Below are 26,938 nucleotides of genomic sequence, written 5' to 3'. Positions count from 1 at the left end.
CATGAGCCATAGAAAGACATGCTATCATGATTTAAAGACTTCAGGTGATGGAGAATGTACCCCATTCCTATGTAAGTTGTTCCCCAGTGGTAACCATCGTTAATTTTTTTGTCTGTTTTTTGTCTACCTTCAGCTTCCAGCCATTGAGCTCTTTAGTTTCTTACCGTAATATAGGTTTTCCAGATTTTGTTCTTCTTGGAGCTATTTTCTGAACTCTTTCTATTTTGTCAATAGCTTTTTTTAAAATACGGGCTCCAGAACTTGCACATTGTATTGCAGTAATGGCCTCATTAATGCTGTATGAAGTGGCAATACCACCTCTCTACTTTGAGTCAGTATTCCTCAACTTAAACATTGTCAAATACCTTATAGACGTTTTCAGTGTATTATGTAACTATTATTTTTATCAACCAAACTTTCAGTCTTTTCAAAAAGTGATAGCAAGTTTGTTTGACAAGGCCTATTTTCCATGAAACCATGTTGATTGACATTAATTATGTTACCGTCCTTTAATTCTTAATTGATTGTGTCCCATATCCACCTTTCCATGATTTTGCCCAGGATTGATGTCACACTATCCAACCTATAATTACGCATAGCATACCAGTTATCTTTTTTAAAATATTGGCTTCAGCACCTTTTGTACAGATTGGTAATGTGTTTTTTACAGCAGATTTGGAAAGCTGTAATTTGGTTTTACATTCATATGTCTACTAGCCCAATGGAAAAGTCTTTTACACTTCTGCTGATGTGGCACTTGATGGAATTATTTTAATCCTAATTCTTAATTTTTTGACAAGTATGCAAGTTTATTACTTTGAGGGAATGCTACAAATGTACCATTGAGTTACACACGGAATTTCCCCATTTAATACTCATATTCTTTCTTATCTGTGTTTCTTTCTGTCATCTACTGTATCTGTTTCTACAGTGAGGTTTCTCTCTTGCCTACAGTTTTTGTTGGCAGAACCAGTCCTGTTAGTTACCACGTGGGGCAGTGGTCCCCAACGCGGTGCCCACGGGTGCCATGGCGCCCGCCGGGGCATTTATGTGCACCCGCCTAGTGCCCAGCAGGGGAGAGAAACCGCGGCCCCGCACCTGCCGGGGACAGAGAACTCCGGGGCTGCAGGCTGCGGGCGCCCGTGTTCTCGGTCCCCGGCAGGCGCGGGGCCACGGCTTAAGCTGGAGAGAAGCCGTGGCCCCACGCCTGCCGGGGACAGAGAACTCCGGGACTCCAGGCGCCGGTGTTCTCTGTCCCCGGCAGGCGCGGGGCCTGCCTAGTGCCCAGCAGGGGAGAGAAGCCAGAGCCCCGCGCCTGCTGGGGACAGAGTACTTCGGGGCTGCAGGCGCCGGTGTTCTCTGTCCTCGCGGCTTCTCTCTGCGCTGCCCAGAACTGCCGCCAAAAACAAACAAACAAAAAAAACCCGCTCTGACTCTGCCGTCCCAAGAATGAACAGAATGCCGCTCCGTAGCATGTGCTGCTCCAGGCACGTGCTTGCTCCACTGGTGCCTGGTGCCTAGCCTGTATGTGAGTATTCTTCCGCTGCACTGATACTGCTGTTTTCTTGTGCTTTGCGATTTATTATTTTTTTAACAGTTTGCCCCAAATTGAATGGTTCAAATAAAAGACAACGTACGTATTATTTCAACGCAGAGTGGGAAGAATCCTATTGTTTTATTGAAAATAAAGAGAAATGTGTTTGCTTATTGTGCGGGGGTGCTGTTGCAGTGCCGAAAAAACATAATGTCGAACGCCATGTCCAAACTAATCACGGCTCTTTTTACATTAGCCATCCACTTAAATCTGAGTTGAGAGAGAAGAAAATTAATCAACTCAAATCAAACCTATCTGCCCAGCAATCTGTTTTCACTAGACAAGTGGTAAAGTCTAAGGGTGCTACATTGCTTCCTTTAAAATTGCTCATCTGCTCGCAAAGAAGAAAAAACCCTTTCAAGATGGTGAATTGTTGAAGGAAGCATTTTTGACTGGTGCTGATTGCCTGTTTCAAGGATTTCCTAACAAGGGTGAGATTTTGTCGGCAATACAAGACTTGCAGTTATCAGACAACACAGTTATGAGGAGGATACATGCAATTTCAAGTGACATGCAAACTCAGCTAAAGGATGAGTTGGAAATATGTGACTGGTTTTCACTGCAATTCGATGCGTCGACAGATATATCTGATACAGCGCAGTTGGCAGTTATGGTGAGGATGGTATTTAGTAACTTCACCGTAAAAGAAGAGTTACTAAAAGTATTGCTTATGAAAGGGCGAACAAAGGGTGAGGACATCTATAATTTATTCAAATCATATGCAACATCAATTAGTATGCCACTACACAAGCTGTCTGCGATCACCACTGATGGGGCACCAGCAATGATGGGCAGCGCCAATGGATTCATTGCACTCTGTAAGAAGAATCAATCCTTTCCGAACTTTGTCTTATCATTGCATTATCCACCAAGAAGCTTTGTGCGTCGAAGTTCTTTCTTTTCAACACGTCATGAATGTCGTTATTAAAATAATTAACTCTATTCGAGCGAAACCTTTGCAACACCGACTTTTTAAGGCCCTGTTGGAAGATGTTGATGATAAACAATCTGATCTTATCTTGCACACAGAAGTACGATGGCTGAGCAAAGGTAAAGTTCTTGCACGTTTTTTAAGCCGAATTGAAGAGATCAAAGAATTTCTGAAGTCCACAAATCAGAACTTCGAGCATCTAGAAGACTCCAGCTGGTTAATGGACTTGGCTTTTCTTGCCGACATCACTGGCAGATTGAACATTTTAAATCTTGAGTTCCAGGGCAAAGACAAACATGTGGCTCAAATGATAGGTTCTGTAAAATCATTCAAAGCAAAACTGATCCTGTGGATGTCACATATGAAGACGAAGTTTCTCGTACATTTCCCAAGTATGAAGAAAATGGTATGTGGCATTGATTTTAACCCATCACCATTTGTTATCCACATTCAAACACTTCTGGAACAATTTGAAAAGAGATTTCAACAGTTCACCATCATTGAGCCTGTAGTTGCCTTTCTTGTGAATCCTTTTACTTGCCAAATAGCGGTAACAGAAATGGCTACATCAATTGCGAATCTCATTCAAGTAAGAACAGAAGACATGGAACTGGAGATTTTGGACCTTCAGAATGATATTGTTCTAAAATCCTGCGCAACAGACGAAAACTTTTGGAATCTGGTTGACCGAAAAAAGTTTCCTGCCTTAAAAAATGTAGCATACAAAATAAAATCTTATTTTGGTTCCACTTATCTATGCGAAGTTCTGTTTTCAACAATGAACATCATAAAATCAAAATACAGATCTCGGCTTACAGATGCCCATCTTGACAATTGCTTACGAACGGGAATATCGTCCTACTCTCCCAACTATGAAAAATTGGCTGAAGAAATGCAGTGCCAAAAATCACACTGACTTTATTAGAAAAACCATGTGAATTAATGATACCTATTTTCCATTAAGTGCTGATGAGCGCGTATGATTAACTTGTGTTTAACTTTTTTTCATGTTTGTTTGTTTGTTTGTTTATTGAAATCCAGATACAAGTAACAATACAAAGAATTAACCATAACTGGCTATCTATGTTAAAGTAAGAATAATAAATATATTTGGACCAGCAGTTCAACAATGTTTTACTTTTTTAAAATAAATAAGATGAAAACGGTTTGATATTTATTTTGTAAAAACTCCTTAATTTTTCTTAGAGGTAGATAAAAAAGAGCAAATTCACATGGTAAGGTGAAAGAGTAATTGCTGAATAATTTAATTAATACCTTTTACATGTAAAATTACCTTTTTTATCTTATGGATTCATATATTATGTAATATTAAATATGATGTTTTTCGTATTATTTAATGTACAAATACAAAATAAGCCTTGAAAAATCGTTGGCACCCACCACACTCTTCTGAAAACATGAATGTGCTACTGGCCACAAAAAGGTTGGGGACCACTGTATTACATAATAACACTCTCTCCATTCCACTAGTATCTCAGGAGGATATTAAACAGCAATTACTACATTTAGACATTTTTAAATGAGGCAGTCTGAATAACTTGCATCCAAGAGTTTTTAAAGAGCTGGCTGAGGAGTTCACTGGATTGTTAATGTTGATTTTCAATAAGTCTTGGAACACTGGGCAAGTTTCAGGAGACTGGAAGAAAGGTCTTCTTGTGCCAATATTTAAAAAGGGCAAAGGAGGTGACCCAGGTAATTATACTCCTGTCAGTCAGACATTGATCCTGGACAAGATAATGGAGCAGCTGATAACGGTCTCTGTTAACTAGCAGAGAATTAAAGGAGGGTACTACGATTAATGCCAATCAACATGGGTTTATGGAAAATAGATCCTGTCAAACTAACTTGATATCTTTTTTTTATGAGATTGGTTCAATAAGTTTGGTTGATAAAAACAATAGTGTTGGTGTAATATACTTAGACTTCTGTAAGGCATTTGATTTGGTACCGTGTGATATTTTGATTAAAAAACTATAAGGAGATAAAATTAATATGGCACACATTAAATGGATTAAAAACTGTCTAGCTGATGCGTCTCAAAATGTCATTACAAACAGGGAATCCTCATCGAACGGGTGTTTCTAGTGGGGTCTAGCAGGGATCGGTTCTGGGCCCTGTGCTATTTAACATTTTTATTAGTGCTCTAGAAGAAAACAAAATCATCACTGATGAAGTTTGCAGATGACCAAAAAACTGGGGGAGTGGTAAATAATGAAGAGGGCTGGTTACTAACACACACTGATCCGGATCACGTGGTAAGCAGAGAGAAAGCAGAAAATATGCATTTTAATATAGCTAAATGTATACCTCTAGGAACAAATGGGAGACTCTATGCTGGGAAGCAGTGACTCTGAAGAAAAAAAATGGGGGGGTCCCTGTGAGTAATCAGATAAACATGAGCTCCCAGTGCGGCGATGTGGCCAAAAGGGCTCATGCAATCCTTGGATGCATCAATGGGCATCTTGAGTAGGAGTAGAGATGTTATTTTACATCTGTATTTGTCAAATGTATGAGTGCTGCTGGAATACTTGTCCAGTTCTGGTGTCCACAATTGAAGAATGATGTTGATAAATTTGAGAGGGTTCAGCGAAGAGCCACGAGAATAACTAAAGGATTAGAAAACATGCCTTATAGTGAGAGACTCAAGAAGCTCAATCTGTTTAGCTTACCAAAGAAAAGGTTAAGGGGTGGCTTGATGATAGTCTATAAGTATGTACATTGGGAGCAAATATTTAATAATGGGTTCTTCAGTCTAGTAGAGAAAAGTATTACATGATTGAATGGCTTGAAGTTGAAGCTAGACAAATTCAGACTGGAAATAAGGCATACATTTTTAAAGATGAGAGTAATTAACATTGGAACAACTTATCAAGGGTCATGGTGGATTTTCCATCATTGACAAATTTTAATTGAAGATTGGATGTTTTTCTAAAAGTTATGCTCTAGGAATTACTTGGGGGAATTTCTATGGACTGTTTTATACAGGAGGTCAGACTAGATCAGGGGTGGCCAACCTGAGCCTGAGAAGGAGCCAGAATTTACCAATGTACATTGCCAAAGAGCCACAGTAATACTTCAGCAGCCCACCATCAGCTCCCCCGCCCCCCCGCTCCCAGCGCCTCCCACCCACCGGCAGCCCCGCCGATCAGCGCCTCCTGCTCCCTCCCCGCACCTCCTGATCAGCTGTTTCATGGCATGCAGGAGGCTCTGGGAGGGAGGGGGGAGGAGCGAGGGCACTGCAGGGGAGGAGGCGGGAAGGAGTGGAGTGGAGGCAGGGCCTGTTGCAGAGCCAGAGGTTGAGCAGTGAGCACCCCCCGGCACATTGGAAAGTTTACTCCTGTAGCTCCAGCCCCGGAGTCGGTGCCTATACAAGGAGCCGCATATTAACTTCTGAAGGGCCGCATGTGGCTCTGGAGCCACAGGTTGGCCACCCCTGGACTAGATGATCACAGTTGTCCCTTCTGGCCTTGGAATCTACAAATCTTCCTGTTTGTGAAGATCTAACTGAAAGGTCCTCTAAGATATCAATGTCCAAGGAGACTGTGGTTCAAAAGTATAAATACTGAACAGAAGCAATTTAAAAAGAGGGAGATTGGTACCTTGATTGCTTCAAGGGGAATTTTTTTACAAATTCTGAGTATAACAAGATCTGGTCAAAGCTCAGTTCATGGTGCTTGGGAAAAATGCATCTAGCAGAGATCAACTAAATTCTTTCTGGTCTGAGAATATTTACAGGAGGGGCTGGCTCTATGCCTTATAGCAAATGTGCTCTTGAAACATTTCAACAATCTTGATTTTTCTCAGAGATAAGAAGTCATGATTAGATTAATCTCATGCACATGTCAAATGCTACTTGAGACCAGCATCTCTAATCAGGAAATTCAGAGTAACTCCTTGTGATCTAAACCATATCATGGATGCTATTACTTAGACTACCTTTTCCGCCCCTGCCTTCTGTTTCATTCTTCTTGGAGTGCTTGCTCATGTCCATTCCATGTTAGGTGTGTGCATGCTGTGTGCCCTCTGGAGCCACACACTCATACGCCGGTGTAAGGGATGTTGCTGACCACGCACCCTCTCAATTCCTTTTTACCGCCCATGACAGTTGATGGAACAGCCAACCCTTCTTGCTTCGGTAAGGTTTTCTTCTCAGTGGTTTTCGGACTCTAATTCATTGTTCTTAGTTATCTTAGTTTAGTGAATATAGTTTTTATAATTAGTATTAGTGTACATAGTTAATGAAAATAGATAGTTCTTGTTATTTGAGGGACTCTTTCGCACCAGGAGCCAGGCATATCCCAGTCTCAGGACTTAAAACCTTGTGCCTCCTGTGGCGAAGCTGTGCTAATGAGTGACCCACACTCCAGCTGCTTGAAGTGCTTTGGGGAAACTCACATGAAGGACAAGTGCCAGAACTGCTGTGACTTCAGACCCCGTGCTAAAAAAGACAGAGACATTAGGCTGAAGACTATCCTCAGGGAAGCCACTCTCAGAGTTGAGCTGCTCCGACTCAGCGCCGAGCACTTTGGCGTTGGTGCGAAGTGCTCCTTGGCACTGAGCTCTTCCTGGCACTGTTCACTTGGGTACCAAGGAAGAAGCACAAAAAGCAGCACATTGACAGGGCACTTCTCCGTGCAGAAGAAAGAGAAGCAGGGGAAAGGCAGCACAGTGAGACCCGTGCTGGGCCACTCTTCCACTCCTGGGCCCAGGATGGCACTGTCAGCTCTGCCTAGAGCGTTGAGTCCGGTGTGGGACCCTCTGCAGATACCTGGAAGCCACCGTGGCATCAGCGGTGTGATTGTTCCATTGATGCTGGAGGCTTTCCAAGTGGCGAGGGACCTACTTTTTCTTCCAGTCCCCCCAACTCCATTGGGACAATCTCCAGCTCCAATGTCCGGAAGCAGGAAGGAACAAGGGGTGTTGGGTTCTTTCCTGGCACCCTCTAGAAGAAAGCCGACCCTGATCCCAGTGTCCCGACCATCTCCAGTCTGCTGTCAGTGCACGGACCCCGGCACCGCATTGGCAGAATTGGTACCTCTCCGCCGTGGTCTAAGAGAGAGGACTCTTCTGAATCCGAAGGGGAACCTTATGTGCAATCTAAGACTCAGCACCAGTACCCAGCCTATGCAGCACCAGACTTTGATACCAGTGTGTCTCTCCCCCCCCCCCCACCTGGTAGTGGCCTTACTGGAACCCCTGGGGGTTTCCAGTGGCACCAGGTGCTCCCTCCCATCGTTCCTACTCAGTGGCTTCTGAGAAGCGGACTACTGCTCCTTCTTGCTCAGCACCAGACCCCGACTCCAGTACTGATGTTCAGGAGATGGCTCAGGTGGACATTGTTGAGGCTGAGGAAGAAAAAGGAGCTTCTCCTCCAGTGCAAGCCTCCTCATTTTCTCCAGATGAGGCTGTCAACGGGACCCAAGTAGTCTGCTTCTGAAGGACGATTTCAGGGCCCATCAGGACCTTTTGAATTGGGTAGCTGTGAACCTGGGTCTGGAAATAGAGGAGCTTAAAGAGACATCACACAGCCTTATTGATATCCTGGCTGCAGCAGTTCCCTCCAGGGTGGCCTTACCCATCAATGAGGCTGTGATGGGACTGGTCAAGGCTGTGTGGCAAATTCCTTCTTCTCTGCCCCCCCAACCTCAAAGAGGGCAGAGAAGAAATATTATGTCCCAGCGAATGGATATGAATATTTGTACTCACATCCCCTTCCAGCATGCCTGGTTGTGTTTGCAGCAAATGAAAAGGATAGGTAGGGCCAGTCAAGCACTACCACTAAACAAAAAGACACCAAGAAACTGGACCTTTTTGGAAGAAAGGTTTATTCGACAGGTAGCCTTCAACTATGTATCTCTAACCAGCAAGCTTTTCTAGGGAGATATAATTATAACACTGCTCTTCAGCCAAAATGCTTCTGAAATAAATGTAGTCAAACTTTACTAATTCTGGGTCACTGAGAACGAAAATGATGCTTAAAATTGTTGATTGGCTCTAGTTTTCAAGATATGCTATTGGGTCAGTATATACGACCCTTGACTTGGGAATGGCGGAGGATAAGTGAGTTATAAAGGGAAGGGATCTCAATTTAAACCAGAAATGACTAAAATACATCTTTGACTGGATCTATGAATAAATCTATGACTGGGTTTGAACACTACTTGCTTTTTAGGCAAAACAATGAATGATGCAATCTGAAGCTGGTATTGCATCATACATGATATGAATTGCATCATGTTATTCCTAGAAGTCATGGATGATGCAATCATAATGAAGCTTACATCACTCTGCTGAACAAATTGCCCTATATCAGCTCTAGAAATCATACAGTGTCGTGCTCTCTTATTTGTCAGTGTTTGATTTTGCAAAGGGACACATTTCTGTTTAGCCAAAGTGAGCAGAGATGCCTCGTACTTGTGTGAACAGTGCAGATAACTTCTGCTATGTTTGTGGTGAAGTGACTTTTGCATCACAAAAGCGCAGTATAACCAGTATGGTTAAGAAAGCCTATCACCTTTATTTTGGCTGCAAAATTGGAGATCAGGACAAGAGGTGGGCCCCACACATATGCTGCAACACTTGTGCAACAAAGCTTCGCCAGGGGTTGAACAGGAAAAGGAAATCTATGCCTTTTGCAGTGCCAATGATTTGGAGAGAGCCAACAGATCATACCAGCAATTGTTACTTCTGCATGGTGCCTCCAGTTGGGAAAGGTGTGTCAAAGAAGAAAAAGTGGACTGTGCATTATCCAAACATTCCATCAGCTATACGCCCAGTACCCCACGGAGAAGGACTGCCAGTTCCTGATGCACCAGAATCATTCTCACTTGAGTCAGACGAGGAAGAGGATGAAACTTCTGGTCCTGAACCATCAATGCCACAGGACCCACATTTTCTCCCATCCTCCTCCTCTGAACCACACCTCATAACACAAGTTGAACTGAATGACCTTGTCAGGGATTTGGAACTACCCAAGAGTAAGGCAGAGCTGTTGGGCTCCAGACTACAGCAGTGGAATCTCCTGGCAGGTGATGTTAGGGTTTCCGTGTTCCGTGTTCTGTGACCGTCAAAAGGATCTTGTCCCATTCTTCTTCATGGAAGGTGATCTTGTAGCCTGCAACAACATCCATGGTGTGATGGCAGCCCTCAACATCGTTCACGATCCAGATGAGTGGAGACTGTTCATTGATTCATCGAAGACGAGTCTTAAAGCTGTTTTACTGCATAATGGCAATGTTTTGCCATCAATTCCAGTTGGTCATGCAGTCCATATGAAGGAAACCTATGACAACATGAAACAACTTTTGAGGTGCATAAACTATGACCAACATCAGTGGCAGCTTTGTGGCGATTTGAAGGTTTTTGCTCTCTTGCTTGGTCTGCAGACTGGATACACAAAGTACTGCTGTTTTCTCTGCGAATGGGATAGTCGTGCAAGAGATTCCCACTACATCAAGAAAGATTGGCCACTCCGACAGTCATTGGAGCCTGGGAGGAAAAGTGTTCAGCATCCACCACTTGTTGAATCAAGGAAGATTTTGTTACCACCCTTACACATCAAGCTGGGTCTGATGAAGAACTTTGTCAAGGCCATTGACAAAACACAAGCAGCTTTCAAGTACCTCCGTGGAAAATTTCCAAGGTTAAGTGAAGCTAAGATAAAGGAAGGTGTCTTTGTTGGTCCTCAGATTCGTGAACTTCTTCCAGATGATGCATTTGACCATGCACTGCGTGGCAAGGAAAAGACGGCCTGGAAAGCCTTCCAGTTAGTGGCAATAAATTTTCTCGGAAACAACAAGGCAGACAACTACAGGTTGCTGGTGGAAAACCTCCTCAAGGCATACAAAAGCCTTGGTTGCAACACGTCACTAAAGATACATTTTTTGCACTCTCATCTAGATTTTTTTCCACCAAACTGCGGAGCAGTGAGCGACGAGCACGGCGAGCGATTTCACCAGGACATTGCAACAATGGAGAAACGCTATCAGGGCAAATGGAGCCCATCAATGCTTGCAGACTATTGCTGGACAGTGACAAGAGATGCTCCATTGAATGAATACAAGAGACAAGCCAAGAAGCGCCGAATAGACACTGAATAGGACTAAACTATGTACATAATAGTTTTTTGCCTTTTGTTTCATAATAAATTTTATTTATATAACCCTTTTGCTGATTTTTAAAGTGTTACATAAACAGGACAGGTGAAATATTATCATGTAAAGCAACCATAAACACATGAAAAGACCTAGGTTTCCAATTTATGATTAAAACTCTACTATCTACACAATATACATAGACATAAAATGTAAAAACTTAAATATCTTAGAAACAGTAGCCAATCAGTTGTTTTAATTGTCATATTTGAATTCAGCACATCAAAATACATAATAAATAGCACATTTTATCTCTGAAGCAGACAACTTCTCAAAAATTGTAGACCAGTGTAATCTGTAAGACTCCCTGGCTATATTTAAAGACTCCCTGCCTCAAGATTCAAGGCAGGAGTTCGCTGCCCTCTTGGAAGGCGGAAAGAACATGGCCAGGACCTCTCTCCAGGCAGCTCTGGATGCAGCTGACTTGGCAGCCAGGACAATGGCCTCTGCTGTCACCATAAGGCCTTGTTCGTGACTCCAGTCCTCGGGGCTTCCTCACGAGGTCCAACAGCCCATCCAGGACCTCCCCTTCAAAGGCTCCTCTGTATTCTTGGAGCAGACAGACACGACTTCAGGGCCTTAAGGGCCACCCTACGATCCTTAGGCTGTATGCTCCGTCAGGTTCCAGGAAGCACTTCAGGCCTCAACAGCCTCTTCGTTTCTTGGCGCCTACAAAAGAAAAGGGAGAGGTTAAAAGCGGCGCCAAACACTCCCGTCCACCTCAACCTCCTAGCTAGTGTCTCGGAGGTACTTTGGTGGGCCCAAGCAGGCCTTTTGAAGATGCGCCTGTGGGCGATATACCAGTCACCACTTCAGATCCCTTCACCATCCCTCTTCAGGGACCCTTCTTACGAGCAACTCCTTGTCCAGGAGTTGCAATCCCTCCTAAAAATGGGGGCTGTGGAGGAGGTTCTGCAAGAGGAAAGAAGTTTTACTCCCAATATTTACTAATCCCAAAGGCCAAAGGGGGCCTCTGGCCTATTCTGGACCTGTGTCGCCTCAAGAAATATCTCAAGAAACTGAGGTTCCACATGATCTCCCTGACTTCCATCATTCCCTCCCTGGATCTAGGAGACTGGTATGCTGCCCTCTACTTACATGATGCATGCTTTCACATTTCTCTCTTCTGTGGCCACAGAAAATTTCACAGGTTTGTTGTGGGTTAGCACCACTATCAATTCACTGCTCTTCCCTTTGGCCTATCGGTGGCCTCCCAGGTCCTCACGAAGTGTAAGGCAGTGGTAGTAGCAGCTTTCCTCAGATGGCGAGGCGTCCAGGTCTGCTCGTACCTCGAGGCTCGATGACTGGCTGATCAAGGGTCGGTCACAGGCTCATGTTCAGAACAGCATCAGCACGGTCGAAGCCACCTTCCGAGCTCTGGGCCTGCTGATAAACTAACAAAAGTCAACTCTTGTTCCGTCTCAGAGAATAGAATTTATTGGGTGGTGCTCGACTTGACCGAAGCCAGGACTTTCTTGCCAGAGGCCTGATTCCGGACTATGATATCCAATGTAATAGTCCACCTAATTAAGACAGCTCAGTTAAGACAGGTTTGCCTCAAGCTACTGGGGCACATGGCGGCATGTACTTATGTGGTTCAATATGGAAGACTGTGCCTCAGGCCCCTGTAGATGTTGCTAGCATTAGTATATTCCCCAAGCAGACACCACTTGGACTCCATGCTCACAGTTCCTCCCCTAGTCCTCGCCTCTCTGGAATGGTGGAAAAGACCCATGATTGGTAATGATGGGGGGTGCCCTTTGTTACCCCTTGACTGTTGGTAGCTTTGATCTTGGACGCGTCAGACCTAGTTTGGGGAGCCTACCTCTACAACCTCAGGACTCAGGGCCTCTGGTCGCAAGAAGAACTCTGCCTGCACATAAACATCAGGGAGCTTGGGGCGGCACGCTTAGCTTGCCAAGTGTTCCTTCCCCAGATTTCAGGCGAGGCGGTACAAGTCCTCACAGACAATACCATGGCCATGTTCTGTATCAACAAGTAGGGAGGGGCTTGGTCTTCAGCCCTGTGTCAAGAGGCCATCCGTCTATGGGACTTCTGCATGAAGCACTCCATTCATCTCAAGGTGTCACATCTCCTGGGAGCCCGGAATGTACTGGCAGATCACCTCAGCAGATCCTTTTCCTCTCGCCATGAGTGGTCCCTTCATCTGGAGGTCACCAGGTTCATCTTCCAAAGGTGGGGGCCTCCCCAGGTGGACCTGTTTTCTATCAGAGAGAATAGGAAATGCCATCAGTTTTGCTTAGTACATGGGGACAGCCCGGGTTTCCTCTCCGACGCTTTCCTGCTCCCCTGGACAGATCTTCTATTCTACGTCTTTCCTCCAATCTCTCTGGTCCACAAGGTCCTCCTAAAAGTCAAATGAGACAAGGCAAGAGTTACTCTGATAGCCCCGGTGTGGCCACGCCAGCACTGGTTCGACACACTCTTAGGGTATGTCTACACCCAGCCGCTAGTTCGTCGGCTGGGAATCGAAGTTCTGGGTTCGACTTATCGCGTCTTGTCTGGACGCGATAAGTCGAACCAGGAAGTGATCGCCGTCGACTGCGGTACTCCAGCTAGACGAGAGGAGTACCGCGGCGTCGACGGGGGAACCGCGGCGTCGACGGGGGAGCCTGCCTGCCGCGTGTGGACCGAGGTAAGTTCGAACTAAGGTACTTCGAACTTCAGCTACGTTATTCACGTAGCTGAAGTTGCGTACCTTAGTTCGAATTGGGGGGTAAGTGTAGACCAAGCCTTAGAGTGGAGCTGCTATTGACAGGTCCATCTCCCATGCTGTCTGGACCTAATCTCATAAGACCAGGGCTGGTTGCTTCACCCGAACCTTGCCTTCCTGCACCTAATTGCATGGATGCTGCATGGCTGAACACAGAAGAATAGGCTTACTCGGAACAGGTCCGGCAGATGTTGGTAGGTAGTAGAAAGCTGTACACCAGGGCTTCCTACCTGACCAATTAGAAACGCTTCCTGACATGGGCTTCTCAAAAGCTCTCTCTCCGTCTCGATCTTCCGTTCAGTCTGTCTTGGACTACTTGCTCCACTTAAGATGCGAGGTCCAAGTCCTGCTGCTTATCAAAGTGCACTTAGCAGCCATCTCAGCCTTCCAGTCACTGTACTTCCATGAGGTGACAGTACGGTTTCTCAAGGGGCAGGAGAGGCTCTAATCTCAGATCCATGAGCCGATACTCCCCCATGGGACTTAAACCTGGTTCTGTTGAGATTCATGGGTCCTTCCTTCGAGCTGCTAGCATTGTGTCCCCTGCTGTTTCTCCCTTTGGAAAGTCGCCTTCTTGGTGGCGATCACCTCGGCCAGAAGGGTCTCTGAAATCAAGGCCCTGACATCAGAACCGCCTTACATGATATTCTTCAAGGACAAGGTCCAACTGCGCCCCCCTTGGCCTGCCTGAGAAAGGTGGTGTCACAATTCCATAGCAACTAGACCTCTTGGTTGCCTTGGTTAGGCGAGGGCACGCCTAACGTCCAGTGAGTGAAGCCTCACAAGACCTCTGAGGAATGGTGGCTTCACTCACTGGATGTTAGGCGTGCCCTCGCCTTTTATATTGAGAGGACTAAACCCTTCCGCAAATCAACACAACTCTTTGTCGCAATAGCGAAAAGAATGAGAGGGCTCCCTGTGATCTTGTCCTGAATAACCACATGTATTCGGGCCTGCTACAAGCAGGCGAATGTCCCACCTCCATCCATCTTAAACACTCACTCCACAAGAGCCCAGGCTTCATCAGTAGCGTTCCTCGCACAGGTCCCAATCCAGGACATCTTCAGGGCCACAACCTGGTCATCTGTGCATACCTTCGCATCTCACTACGCTAACACCCAACAGGCCCAGGACGATGCCAGTTTCGGGAGAGTGGTGTTGCTGTCAGCGTGTCCACGAACTCTGAGCCCACCTTTTGGGGTACTGTCCTAACATGGAATGAACATGAGCAAGCACTTAAAGAAGAAAAAACGGTTACTAACCTTTTTGTAACTGATGTTCTTCAATATGTGTTGCTCATGTCCATACCACAACCAATCCTCCTACTCCTCTGTCGGAGTTAACGGCAAGAAGGAACTGAGAGGGTGGTGAGTGGCCGGCAGCACCTTTTATACTGGCGCATGAGCATGCGGCTCCAGAGGGTACTAGAGCTGGCATGACGGATACCACTGAGGGAAAACTCTCTGGCAATGGTGCATGCGTCGCACACACACCTAACATGGAACGGACATGAGCAACACATCTTGAAGAACAACAGTTATGGAAAGGTTAGTAACTGTTTTTTCTTCTCTTTCTATTAGAAAGGTGGGTCAGAGAAAACTGAGGTAACTTTGTGGAAATGCAGTACTCTACATTACACAGTCACAAGATGGTTTCTAAATATTCCTATGTTGTAAATTTTTTGGAGCAAGGACTGACAGAGAAAATGTGTGTACTACATCTAGTCAAATGGAACCCCTAATCCTTGAAAGGGATCTCTCAGTAATCCAAAAGAAAACTTGTACATGTTAGATGTTCGCAATAGCAGTCAAATCCACCAGGCATGAACTCAGTCATATGGATATCAACCACTGTGTTTGTACTCTACTAGCTTGTATTGTAGGTATGCTTAGATATGATGGATACGGCATTTCTAACAATGAATATAAGAGGAATATCGATCACCTGGAATAGTGTCAAAAGCCTGTAATTTAATTTGTCACTCATTCCTATTCAAGTGTGATGCATTGTAACCTAACTAGTTAAACTCACCTTTTATAAATAGAAAGCAATTTTACTACATAAGGAATCTGAAGGAAAATATCTTGATATCTGTGACGGGTTTGGTCACCGAGACCCCCTTGGGACTGTCACCTGATGTGCTGAAATTACCTCTGAGCCCATTTTACCTGTCAGCTTGGGACTCCAGAACCCTGCCTTCTTGAGCCAGACACACTAGCCTGCTGCAGCACCGACCCAGGGTCTGGTCCACGCCTCCAAAGCTGCAGACTTAACTGAAGATAGGTGTGACGTTGTGCAGTCTATGTGGTTTTATAAAAACTTGATAATAAGTCAATATAATGTAACTGGGATAGTTTTAGAGAAAATACGGTAATAAGTGAATGTAACGTAACTGGGATATGCTTCATGCAAAAGGTCTCTTGTAAGGTATCATTACAAAGCTTATAATCTACTGAGTATGATCATCTGATTTGTATAAATGTACCACTCTTGTATCTAAAACTAGAAATATAAAATGTAACTCTGAGGGCCTATTGTAATTATGTAAAGTGTGGGCCATTAATGATGGTTTGGAATCTTGATGACTCCCATTGTCTGCAGATGGCTGTTTACCTGTGAGTCTCCCTGTATATGTGTGTGCTGGCAAGTGAGTAATGAAGTCTTGCAGTGACATGTGATCATGTCACCTGAACTGGAATCCATCTTTAACCTGGTGCTTTTCCAGTGAGGGGGGGTGGAAACCCAGAGGGACAAAGGGTTCCCGCCTTATGCAAAAGATATATAAAGGGGTGGAACAGAAGAGAGAGGGGGGGAAGCCATCATGAAGAATCCCCTAGCTATCACCTGAGCTGGAACAAGAGCTGTACCAGGGGAAAGAATTGTGCCCAGGCCTGGAAGGTGTCCAGTCTGAGAAAAACTTACTGAAGCATCTCTGAGGGTGAGATTATCTGTATTCAGCTTGATTAGACATAGATTTGCGCATTTTATTTTATTTTGCTTGGTGACTTACTTTGTTCTGTCTGTTACTACTTTGAACCACTTAAATCCTACTGTCTGTATTTAATAAAATCACTTTTTATTTAGTAATTTACTCAGAGTATGTATTAATACCTGGGGGAGCAAACAACTGTGCATATCTCTCTATCAGTGTTATAGAGGGCGAACAATTTATGAGTTTGCCCTGCATAAACTTTATGCAGGGTAAAACGGATTTATCTGGGTTTAGACCCCATTGGGAGTTGGGCATCTGAGTGCTAAAGACAAGCACACTACTGAGAGCTGTTTTCAGGTAAATTTGCAGCCTTGGGACAAGTGATTCAGACCCTGGGTCTGTGTTGGAGCCAGACGGGAGTGTCTGATTCAGCAAGACAGGGTGCTGGAGTCCTAAGCTGGCAGGGAAAACCGAAGCAGAGGTAGTCTTTGCACATTGGGTGGCAGCTCCCAAGGGGGTTTCTGTGATCCAACCCGTCACAATAGGTATATCTCCATATATTAACCTGCTGAGCTATCTCATAGAACTAGAAGGGACCCTGAAAGGTCATCGAGTCCAGACCCTTGCCTTCATTAGCAGGATCAAGTACTGATTTTGCCCCAGATCCCTAAGTGGCCCCCTCAAGGATTGAACTCACAACCCTGGGTTTAGCAGGCCAGGGCTCAAACCACTGAGCTATCCCTCCCCCCCCCCCCGTCTCCAGCACCCAGAAACCCAGTTCCCAATGGGATCCAAACTCCAAATATATCCATTTTACTCTGTATAAAGCGTATACAGGGTAAATTCATAAATTGTCTGACCTCTATAACAATGAGAGAGATATGCACAGCTGTTTGCTCCCCCAGGCATTAATCACTTACTCTGGGTTTATTAATAAACAAAAGTGGTGTTAAGTATAAAAAGTGGGATTCAAGTGGTTTCAAGTAATACCAGACAGAACAAAGTAAGTCACCAAGCAAAATAAAGCAAAAACACGCAAGTCTAAGTCTAATACATGAAGAAACTGGTTACAGGTAATATCTCACCCTCAGAGATGTTCCAATAAGCTTCTTTCACAGACTAGACTCCTTCCTAGTCTGGGTCCAATCCTTTCCCCTGGTACAGTCCTTGTTAGTTCCAGCAGCCATCTCAAGTGGTAAGCAGGGGTTTTCTCATGACTGGCAGCGTATTTTGACCTGCTCCACCCCCTTTTATAGCTTTGGCAGAAGGCGGGAATCTTTTGTCTCTCTGGGTCCCCACCCCTCCTTCTAAATGGAAAAGTACCAGATTTAAGATGGATTTCATTATCTGGTGACATGTCACTGTAAGATCCCTAGTCTCCATTCCCCATGGGCTGGCCCATAGGTACACAGGAAGGCTTTCAAGTAACTAAGGCCATATACAACTGATTGTTTCTGGAGCACCCTTAATGGCCTCCACTTAATATGTTTACATCAGTGATACAAGTTTATATCTTATTCTCCTAACTCCAGATATAGAAATAACACATGCAAACAAATAGGATTAACACACTTAGTAGATTACAAGCTTTCTAGCGACACCATGCAAGGGGTATTTAGCGTAAAGCATATTCCAGTTATGTCATATTCATAAGCATATTTCCATAAAGCATATGGAGTGCAATGTCACAATAGCATTTTTTGTTATGTAGTGCTTGCAAGGAGTTTAGATATGATCTCTGACTGCTGTTCCTTCTATATAGAATGAAAGTGATATCTTGATTCTCGAGAGAAATGAAGTGCAAAAGAATTTGTACTCTGCAATGGAAGAATTCATTCTGGAAGTGGATGAGCTACCTCTCTCTGAACGTTCAACTATTTTGCAGGTTGGAAAGAAACTTCTTATTACTATTATTATTAAACACTTCTAATCTGCTCTTCAATTTTTTTGAAGGTCAGTGTGTTAGAATTGAAGGTTTCAACAGCAATAAATTGAATTTAGTGTATTACATGACTAGGCAGTATAACTTTTTCTACACCTTTCTGCTAAGTTATCTCTGTAGTTTGATTTACTCAGTAAGCACAGCAACTTGCAATACGCTTTTTAAACATCCTAGTCATTTTTGTTCAGAATATGTAATTAGTCATATACTTTTACAGTGTAGACGCTGAGGTTCCCTGTAGTATGTTTTTCCTCCCACATGGAAAATGAGAAAGTAGTGGGAAATTACTTAAAACCATATACAGACACGTTTTAAAACAGGGGTCAGCAACCTGCGGCACGCATGCCAAAGGCAGCACAGGGGCTGATTTTTAGTGGCACGCTGCTGCCAGCCGGGGTCCCGGCCGTCGGCCCTGCTCAGCCTGCTACCGGCCTGGATTACAGAACCCCAGACCAGCAGCGGGATGAGCCGCTCAGCCTGCTGCTGGTCTGGGGTTCCGGCCGCCGGCCCCTTGCCAGCCAGGGTCCTGGCCGCTGGCCCCGCTCAGCCCGCTGCCGGCCTGCATGGACGGAACCTGGGCTGGCAGGGGCCGGTGGATGGAACCCCAGACCGGCAGCGGGCTGAGCGGCTCAGCCCGCTGCCGGTCTGGGGTTCTGTCTGCTGCCCATGCTGCTGGTCTGGCATGCGAAAACTTAAATTAATGAAGACTTGGCACACCACTTCCCAAAGGATGCCGACCCTTGTTTTAAAATATTCAAAAACAGTTCAGCACTGAAAAATGGTGTCAAGCCTGTGTTCCTGTTTGTGGAGTCCTTTCATTTGAAGGCAAAAGAATGTGAAAACTAAGAATTGTCATAATCCAAAATTATTAAACACTTTTCATCTCTGTATTAAGCCCCAGCCTGTAACAGTTTACTGTTCTGATCCTTAAACCATTAGGAAAATGACCAGTTCCTGATTGATTGTAAGCAATGTGTCCCTGTAACCCCAGGAACTCTTCATTTGGTGTTGAAAAGGGGTTAGATGCTAGTTTAGGCAGAGCAAGCCAGTATTCAGCACATTCACAGAAAGCATGATTGAAACCAAGTTTTGCTGGGTCTAAGTCATGCTTTCTGTATCAATTTTGTCTGATCTCTGTTAGCAGCTCAAATGTTCTCAACGTGATTTGAAGTGGGGAAGAGTGGTTAGCAATGGGTTGTCTTTTCTGGGGCAGACAAACCCTAATGTACATGCTGCTTTTCACATCACGTGTGAATGAATATCAGTCAATAAGGAATAAGTTGTGATAATCAAGCTCAGTTCTGCTGTAACACAAGATGGCTTTGAAATCTGGCCTGTGAAAGTGAGTGCTAGTATTGTACCATTAGCTCATGGCCACCTAGTGCACATCTGCAATATTCTATTTTTTCCTTTTTTACTCTATTGTGATACACTCACTTGAAGATGTGAAAAGTTTTACATTTGCAAATAAATACTTTTATAACCAAAATTTCAGTGTGTTTGAGGGATTTTTAATGGAGAAGCTTTATTGTAGTGAATAACAACAAGCAAATATACATTCTTCATTAAGCTGTACCACTCAGGATCATAGTAACGAGTCATCTGAGTACATGCAAACAAATGAGAACCTGAACTTCGGCCAACCTGTTCAAGTGTGGCATGGATCTGATCAACAGTGTGTCAGTAAAAATTAGCATTATTGAAAACACTTGAATTGGGAGTATTTTTAAATAGTGCATTCAGAAGTACAGTTAGATTATATCTAAAAATATTTGTTTTTCTGATTCTGCTGCTATGCTGCAGAACTTGGATGTTTTTGAGTCACTAGAAAAAGAATTGATATAAATAGATTATATGGGTCTGGCATCATTGGAAAGAATGAAATGTCTGGACCTAATAGTTTCAAATAGAATAAAACTGATTTTTTTCCTAGCTGCATTACAAGATTGTGCTGCTTTAGCTCCACTAGGTGGTAGTCTTTAAACATTTTTTAGATGCTGTATCAGAATAGAATTGCAGCAAGATTTTTCAGATAGTTAATAGTATCTTGAATGTTGAGTGCATTCAGACCTTCTCCTATTAGTTGTGTTCAACAAAATAATTTTTTTTCTTGTTCTTTAATATAATTCTGCTAACAGACTCAACTAGTATTTGAAAATGGAGGGTAAAAGACTAAAATAATACTTCCAAATGCTAACACTGCCTTGGTTATGGACTAATCTATAATATAGTTACTTGAGTTTTCAGTTACTGTGTTTACTCAGTAAGAACAATTATGAAGAAACAGGATTCAATTTACAGGATTTTAACAGGAAAGTTTTCCTTGATAGCCTGATTCCTCATACAGATTATTTCTTCTAACTAGTTTTTCAATGTGACTAGTTCCAGCTGTATTTATTACAGATTTGGGAATAATATTGGAATAAAACTATTACAGTTCAGAAGGTATGTTGTTACACAGACCTGTTTTCAGGTGCTAAGTAGCACTCTGAATTCATTTTTTTTTTCTTCAGATGAAATGTCTGTTTTGTTTTTGTTTGTTCTCAACCCAGAGGTTACTTCTCCAATCTCTTCACCAATCCCCATGCACAAAATAAATTGTGGTAAATTCTTGTCCAACTGTTCTTGAGAAAGTGTAAAAGAGTTTTCATCAGGCAGAAATTTTTCAGATGACTTTAGTGTATTCCGATAATTCAAATGGCTGCTATAAACTTGTCATAGACCTACCCCCTAGTTAAGAAAAGCATATTTTGCATATTTGAAGATGTCTGGTTTAGAATGAAGTAGTAGAAAAACATCTACTATGCTTGCGTGAATCTTATTCACTACTATTACAGTGTTCAGGCACACACTTAAATAACTGAATAAATTCAGTGTCCCAAACTGTTGCAGTGTTGTGTGTTTTAATGTTGGGAAGTTCATTTACGGTCCGTCCCACAACTCGAAATCTGCTATGCTGCACATTTACAGTATAAGGGTCTAATTGTAACAATATATAATCCTATACAATGCTAGGTACATGTAATGAGGCTATTTTAGTTGTTGGAATAAGTATTTTCTGTCTCTTGTATATCTAAATTCTCAGCCATTCCGTTGCATTATTTTTTTTATATTACAGTATTATATAGATTCATTTGTCTTTGTTAAACTTCATCCTGTTTTACTCAGACCATTTCTCCAATTTGTCCAGATCATTTTGAATTATGACCCTGTCCTCCAAAGCAGTTGCAATCCCTCCCAGTTTGGTATCATCCGCAAACTTAATAAGCGTACTTTCTATGCCAATATCTAAGTCTTTAATGAAGATATTGAACAGAGCCGGTCCCAAAACAGACCCCTGCGGAACCCCACTCGTTATGCCTTTGCAGCAGGATTGGGAACCATTAATAACAACTCTCTGAGTACGGTTATCCAGCCAGTTATGCACCCACCTTATAGTAGCCCCACCTAAATTGTATTTGCCTAGTTTGTCGATAAGAATATCATGCGAGACCGTATCAAATGCCTTACTAAAGTCTAGGTATACCACATCCACCGCTTCTCCCTTATCCACAAGACTCGTTATCCTATCAAAGAAAGCTATCAGATTGGTTTGACATGATTTGTTCTTTACAAATCCATGCTGGCTGTTCCCTATCACCTTACCACCTTCCAAGTGTTTGCAGATATGGTATCGTATCTTGTACATTCAACAAAGGTTTACATCTGGTACATTAATCTTGTAAGTTATGTTGTAGCAATGTTAGTATATATTATTGCTTCCAAAATCATTGGGGAAATGTACATGATCAACCAATCAGAATTGTGTGATAGAGCTATACCTACAAGAAGGTAAGGATCAAAAAAGGCTGTCATTCAGGGAAGGGTACCCAGCTAGTCTCCTTCCTCTTCAGTCTTTTTTTCACCTCCTGAATGTATAGGTGATGCTTCAGCCTTCTGAGCTATGAAGGAAAGTTAAGAGACAGCTATTTTATGAAAGATAGTTGGAGGGGAGAGTTTGTCTGCCTATAGTTAAATACAGGTCGGAGGCACTGGCTGAGACTCCCCCTAGGAATAATCTTCTTCCCATGCTGCTGCCTCTTTCCATTCACCAGTGGCATGGAACACTTCCGCTACATTTGGGTAAGACCTCTAATGTTGCCATCCTGTGTGTGTGTAAAAGCTCAGACTTCTCCTCTGCCTGTCCTCAGTTATCACTGGTGCGACGGGAGAACTTTAGCTATAGGCTCCTCTGTTCTCTATAGCTTCTGGTGATCTAGGGCTCCTTTCCACCCCCATCTCATGTAGCAGCTTGTCCTAAGAGGGAGGCCTGGATCAGGTACGTACATGCCTCTACCCTGGTTTCTCTCCAGCCTGCTCTATCAGCAGTGAGGGCAGTGGTACCAAACTTTTCTTGTCACACCCCCTTCTTAGCAGTAATGGAATCTGTCCGCATCCCTCCTCCATTACTGCACAGTTGGCTCAGTTGAACTGGGGCTGGGGAAGTAGCTGGGGCTAGAGGCGGAGCTGGCCTGGGTGTGGAGAGGGAATGAGGGCAGACCTGGGCTGATAGTGGAGCAGGGGGTGGTGTGGAGCTGTGTCTAGGGTCGGAGCTGGGGCGGAGTAGAGCTGTGGCTGGGTACAGAGCTGAGGTGGAGGCAGAGCAGAGGGTGGAGTTGCAGCTGCGGGTGGAGCAGAGCTGTGGCTGAGGGCAGAGCTGGGCTGTGGGAGGTGCAGGGGCGGAGTGGAGCTGTGACTGGGGGCGGACCTGCGCTGGAGCGGGGCAGGGGGTGCAATGGAGCTGCAGCTGGGGGCAGAGTGGAGCTGTGGCTGGGGACAGCTGGGGTGGAGGCAGAGCAGGGGGTGGAATGGAGCTGCAGATGGGGGCGGAGTAGGCAGAGTGGAGCTGTGGCTGGGGGCAGAGCTGGGCTGGGGGAGGAATGGGGCGGAGTGTAGCTGGGCTGGAGCTGTGGCTGGGGGCGGAGTGGAGCTGTGGGAGGTGCAGGGGCGGAGTGGAGCTGTGGCTGGGGGCGGAGCTGGGCTGGAGCAGAGCAGGGGGTGGAATGGAGCTGCAGTTGGGGGTGGAGTGGAACTGTGGCTGGGGACAGCTGGGGTGGAGGCAGAGCAGGGGGTGGAATGGAACTGCAATTGGGGGCGGAGTGGAGCTGTGGCTGGGGGCAGAGCTGGGTTGGGCGTATTGACCTTGAAAGTTCCTCCATTCCCCCTAAGGGGGCATGCCACACAGTTTGGCAACCACTGAGCTAGGGGAACCTCTTAGTGACTTCTGCCACTTGGAAATATATAATGGCAAGCAGCTGCCTAAGTTCTCTGCTACAGCAGGAAACCTTATACAGGTTGCCCTTCCCTGTGGTTCCTGTTGTGCCATTGGGCCCTTTGTTGTGACAGCCTGGGCTTCTGCCAAGGGTACCCCACCCCTTTATTGAGCAGGTGCAGAGCCAGCCTCTTCTGGCTCTGTATAGATCCATTCTCCTCTTCATCCACAATAGGTTCTTTGCCTGCTTTCTCCATTGTTTGCATCCACGGTAATGTGGGGGGAGGTTGTTCTGACTAGTCGGTTTACATTGTATGGGACAGATCATCAGTCAGCTAAGGGAACCTTCTTCAGCATCCAACAGCTTTCTGAGCTCAGTGCTTCAGCCCTCTTTCCTCAGTCCTAGTTTTAAGACTCCTATCTGTGCTCCCTCATCATTTTTCCCTTTCCCACCCTCCTGATGCTCCAGTCCCTCTTGTTCCCTGATTCTTGTGGAGACCTGTTGGCCTGCCTCTTTGAACCCTGGAAGAGGACAGCTTGCCGGAGCCGTGTTAGTGGGAGAGTTGGGGTGGCAGTGTGAAGTACTATACCTCTGATCAAGCAGAAGCTCTTATTGCTAGGATATTAGCGTCTTTGGGGGGAAACAGCAATCGCTAAGAGAGGTGTTTTCAGGAGAAAAGCCTGCACGGTTCTCCTCAGCGTTCCCCTTTTGCAAGGTTGTCACTGTTGGTAAGTGTCTTACTTCTCCCCAAGTGGCCGATAAGTGATTTCTCTGAGGTTAAGGTCAAAGTAGTGGGTGTCACCTACTTTGGTCACCGACTGCTCTGCCTACTTTCTCACCACACCAATGATGCTATTCATCCATAGAGAATCTGGGCCAGATTTGCAGTTACTCTCCTTGCTGTCCTAGTTGCCACCATTTAGCATTGATCGCTTGAGTGCTGCAGTCTGGTCTTGGTCAGCTCTGTGACCCAGTAGCTGTCAGGGCCACAAAAGTGATCAAGTGGTCATTGGAAGACTCCAGACAAGTGACAAAGTTCTTGTGTAATGTCATTTTTGGTAGTGCCCAGTTGGCTCTCAGCTCTCTTGGTGTCTCTAAGCTTGGCTGCAGGCAAGTTTAGCTCTGGGACTAGAAGGATGACCTACCTGCAAAGATGAAGCTTTCTGCCAAACTCTCTTTAAAGGAGCTGAACTCTTTTTGGAGAAGGTCTTGGTAATATAACCTGAGCATTCTGAGGCCAAAGAAAACTCCATGTCTCAGTTTCCAAAACACCCTGCATCAAGCAAGCCTTTCAGCCTCATTCTCTCAGGGTTACATTAAGTCCTTTTGATGCAGGGAACAATCTAGACAAGTAAAATCAGCAGTTCACCACCTTTAGAGCTCATGGTAGGAGCTCGCAAGCTGATGGGAAGGTGTTTAGCACAAAAAATACTGTTAGCCATTTAAATCCCTTTTTTTGTGGAGAACTTTATCTTTTGGTCACAGAAAATCAAATGCCACCATCAAAAAGGAATGCACAAATATTCCCCAGCATGGAATTTCTTATCCAGGTGCACAACCCTGGGTTCAGAAAATAGCTTTTTGCCAGGATGTGTCAGCAGAGAATTGACCTAGCATTTTCTTCAATTCATTTGGCAGACCTTTTTTCTTTAAAAGTGTGGGTTTGCTCCCTAAGCTTTGGCCTGAAAACCATCTCTCTTTCATGCTGACTTAGTTTTCCCCCCCTCAAGTTCCATATATGGAGGGAAACTCCACGCTTCAAGTATTTATGTTGTATTTAGATTGAACTAGAAGTTTCAGGATTGGAAAAGCCCTATTTATTAGGGTCTTGAAAATGCACAAGGGTAGGCGCTTCAGATACTGCAGTTTCTGTGTGGGATTGTTATCTCTTAGATTATGACCAAAAGAGCTCAGGAGAGATTTGACTAGAGACCTGTGTCTCCTGACATCAGTTTAGAATGTCAGAGCTGTTACGTTGTTGACACATCTCACGACCCACTTGTTTGCTGCATTTGGACTGCTGTGTAGGGAGCAATCTAAGGTGAGCTCCTTTTGTTCTTAGTACTATTGGTCACATCCACACCCAGTTCTTGGTCACAGGGAAGAAGAGATTTGAAAAGGGGAAAATTACTTTTTTGTAATCTCTTCTCTCTCCCTCAACCCCCCACCTTCTGAATCCTGCTTTCCTCCTACCTGTCTTGTATGCTATTAGATATGTCTGGAAGTGCTTGACTGGAAAGGCAGGAGCCTGGTTATGTAGATGCCACCATGATTCACAGACTTTTTGCCATCTTACCTCTGGCAGGTGAGAGACATAGCATAGCCAGTTCTGAGAGGAAAGGAGGAGACTACACATTTACCAGTAAATAATCGTATAATTTGTGACTTGAATAGGATGTGGGTCTAGATTTTCAGAAGTGAAAAGTGCTGTAGTGAGTCAGCACACACGCTTAATTCTTTCATTTGTGATCACACATTAAATGACTTTTAACTGCCTATTTATAGGACATTCATCAAGTTCCTTTCTGTTTGCATACCTGCTATTTTTTTTTTTGCTTACCCTGTACAGGAACTGTCTGGTTCTCTGGAGGCAATATATGGTCAAGTTAGTGAAGCAGATGACTCTGAGGAGGCATTTCAGCAGTTTTTTGAGTGGAAGCAAACTAAACTGGAGGAATTCAGTCGTGTCAGAAGTGGTACAAATGCTTCCCTACAGATTCTTGCAACATGGTTCAGTGGCATGATAAAGGTAGAACAGACTTTACTTCTATCCTGTAATGTATGTGAAAAAGACACAGTTCTGCATGCAGACAGTAATCTTGTGCAATAGATGTTAGTGCCTGATAGGCAGGCATTATGGGAGAGCTAAATACATGTTTCCATAGTTGTACTTATGAAGAGTGCGACTTGGTGCCAGTGTTTCAGTGCAAAGAGGACAGCGTTCAGTGAGGACCAGATTACTCTCTTACCTCAGTACCTAATACATATTGGAGTCAGCTGGTACAAAATATAAATGCATGCTCTTGGTTTAGAGGACATATTTCGTGGTTCAGTTAAGTGTTTTCCTGGTCTGACCTAATATAAGCATATCATGGGGAGAGAAAGGACTGCTCAGTGCATTAAAATAATCTGTTCAGACTTTTCCAATGATTAAACAAAAACATCCTCATTGCTCCTTTCATACTACTTTTGAACTAAAGACTTGAGGGTAAATTAAAGGAATCTAATCAAACATTGATGCTGAAATAGTCTGAGGAGAGAGAAAGAAAAACAAGGATTGCCAAATGAATGAACAGGCTGTTTCTGATTTTAAAATGCTCTAGGTACAGATTACCTTTTCCTTGCCTTGAAATGTTATGTGGAGGAATTAATGCAAATT

General features: G+C 44.3%; 1 protein-coding gene across 1 annotated transcript in view; it reads left to right on the top strand.

The window, feature by feature from the left end:
• Positions 1 to 26,938, top strand: part of STK31 (serine/threonine kinase 31) — a 117,991-nt gene that overhangs the window by 25,435 nt on the left and 65,618 nt on the right. Inside the window, exons 10-11 of the mRNA XM_065400074.1 lie at positions 18,128 to 18,250; positions 26,129 to 26,308. Of these exons, the coding sequence (XP_065256146.1) occupies positions 18,128 to 18,250; positions 26,129 to 26,308 (303 nt within the window). The remainder of the gene's footprint in view (positions 1 to 18,127; positions 18,251 to 26,128; positions 26,309 to 26,938) is intronic.

The sequence above is a fragment of the Emys orbicularis genome, chromosome 2, assembly GCF_028017835.1.
Source record: "Emys orbicularis isolate rEmyOrb1 chromosome 2, rEmyOrb1.hap1, whole genome shotgun sequence".
Taxonomy (NCBI): domain Eukaryota; kingdom Metazoa; phylum Chordata; order Testudines; family Emydidae; genus Emys; species Emys orbicularis.
This window is presented reverse-complemented; position numbering and strand designations above follow the sequence as displayed.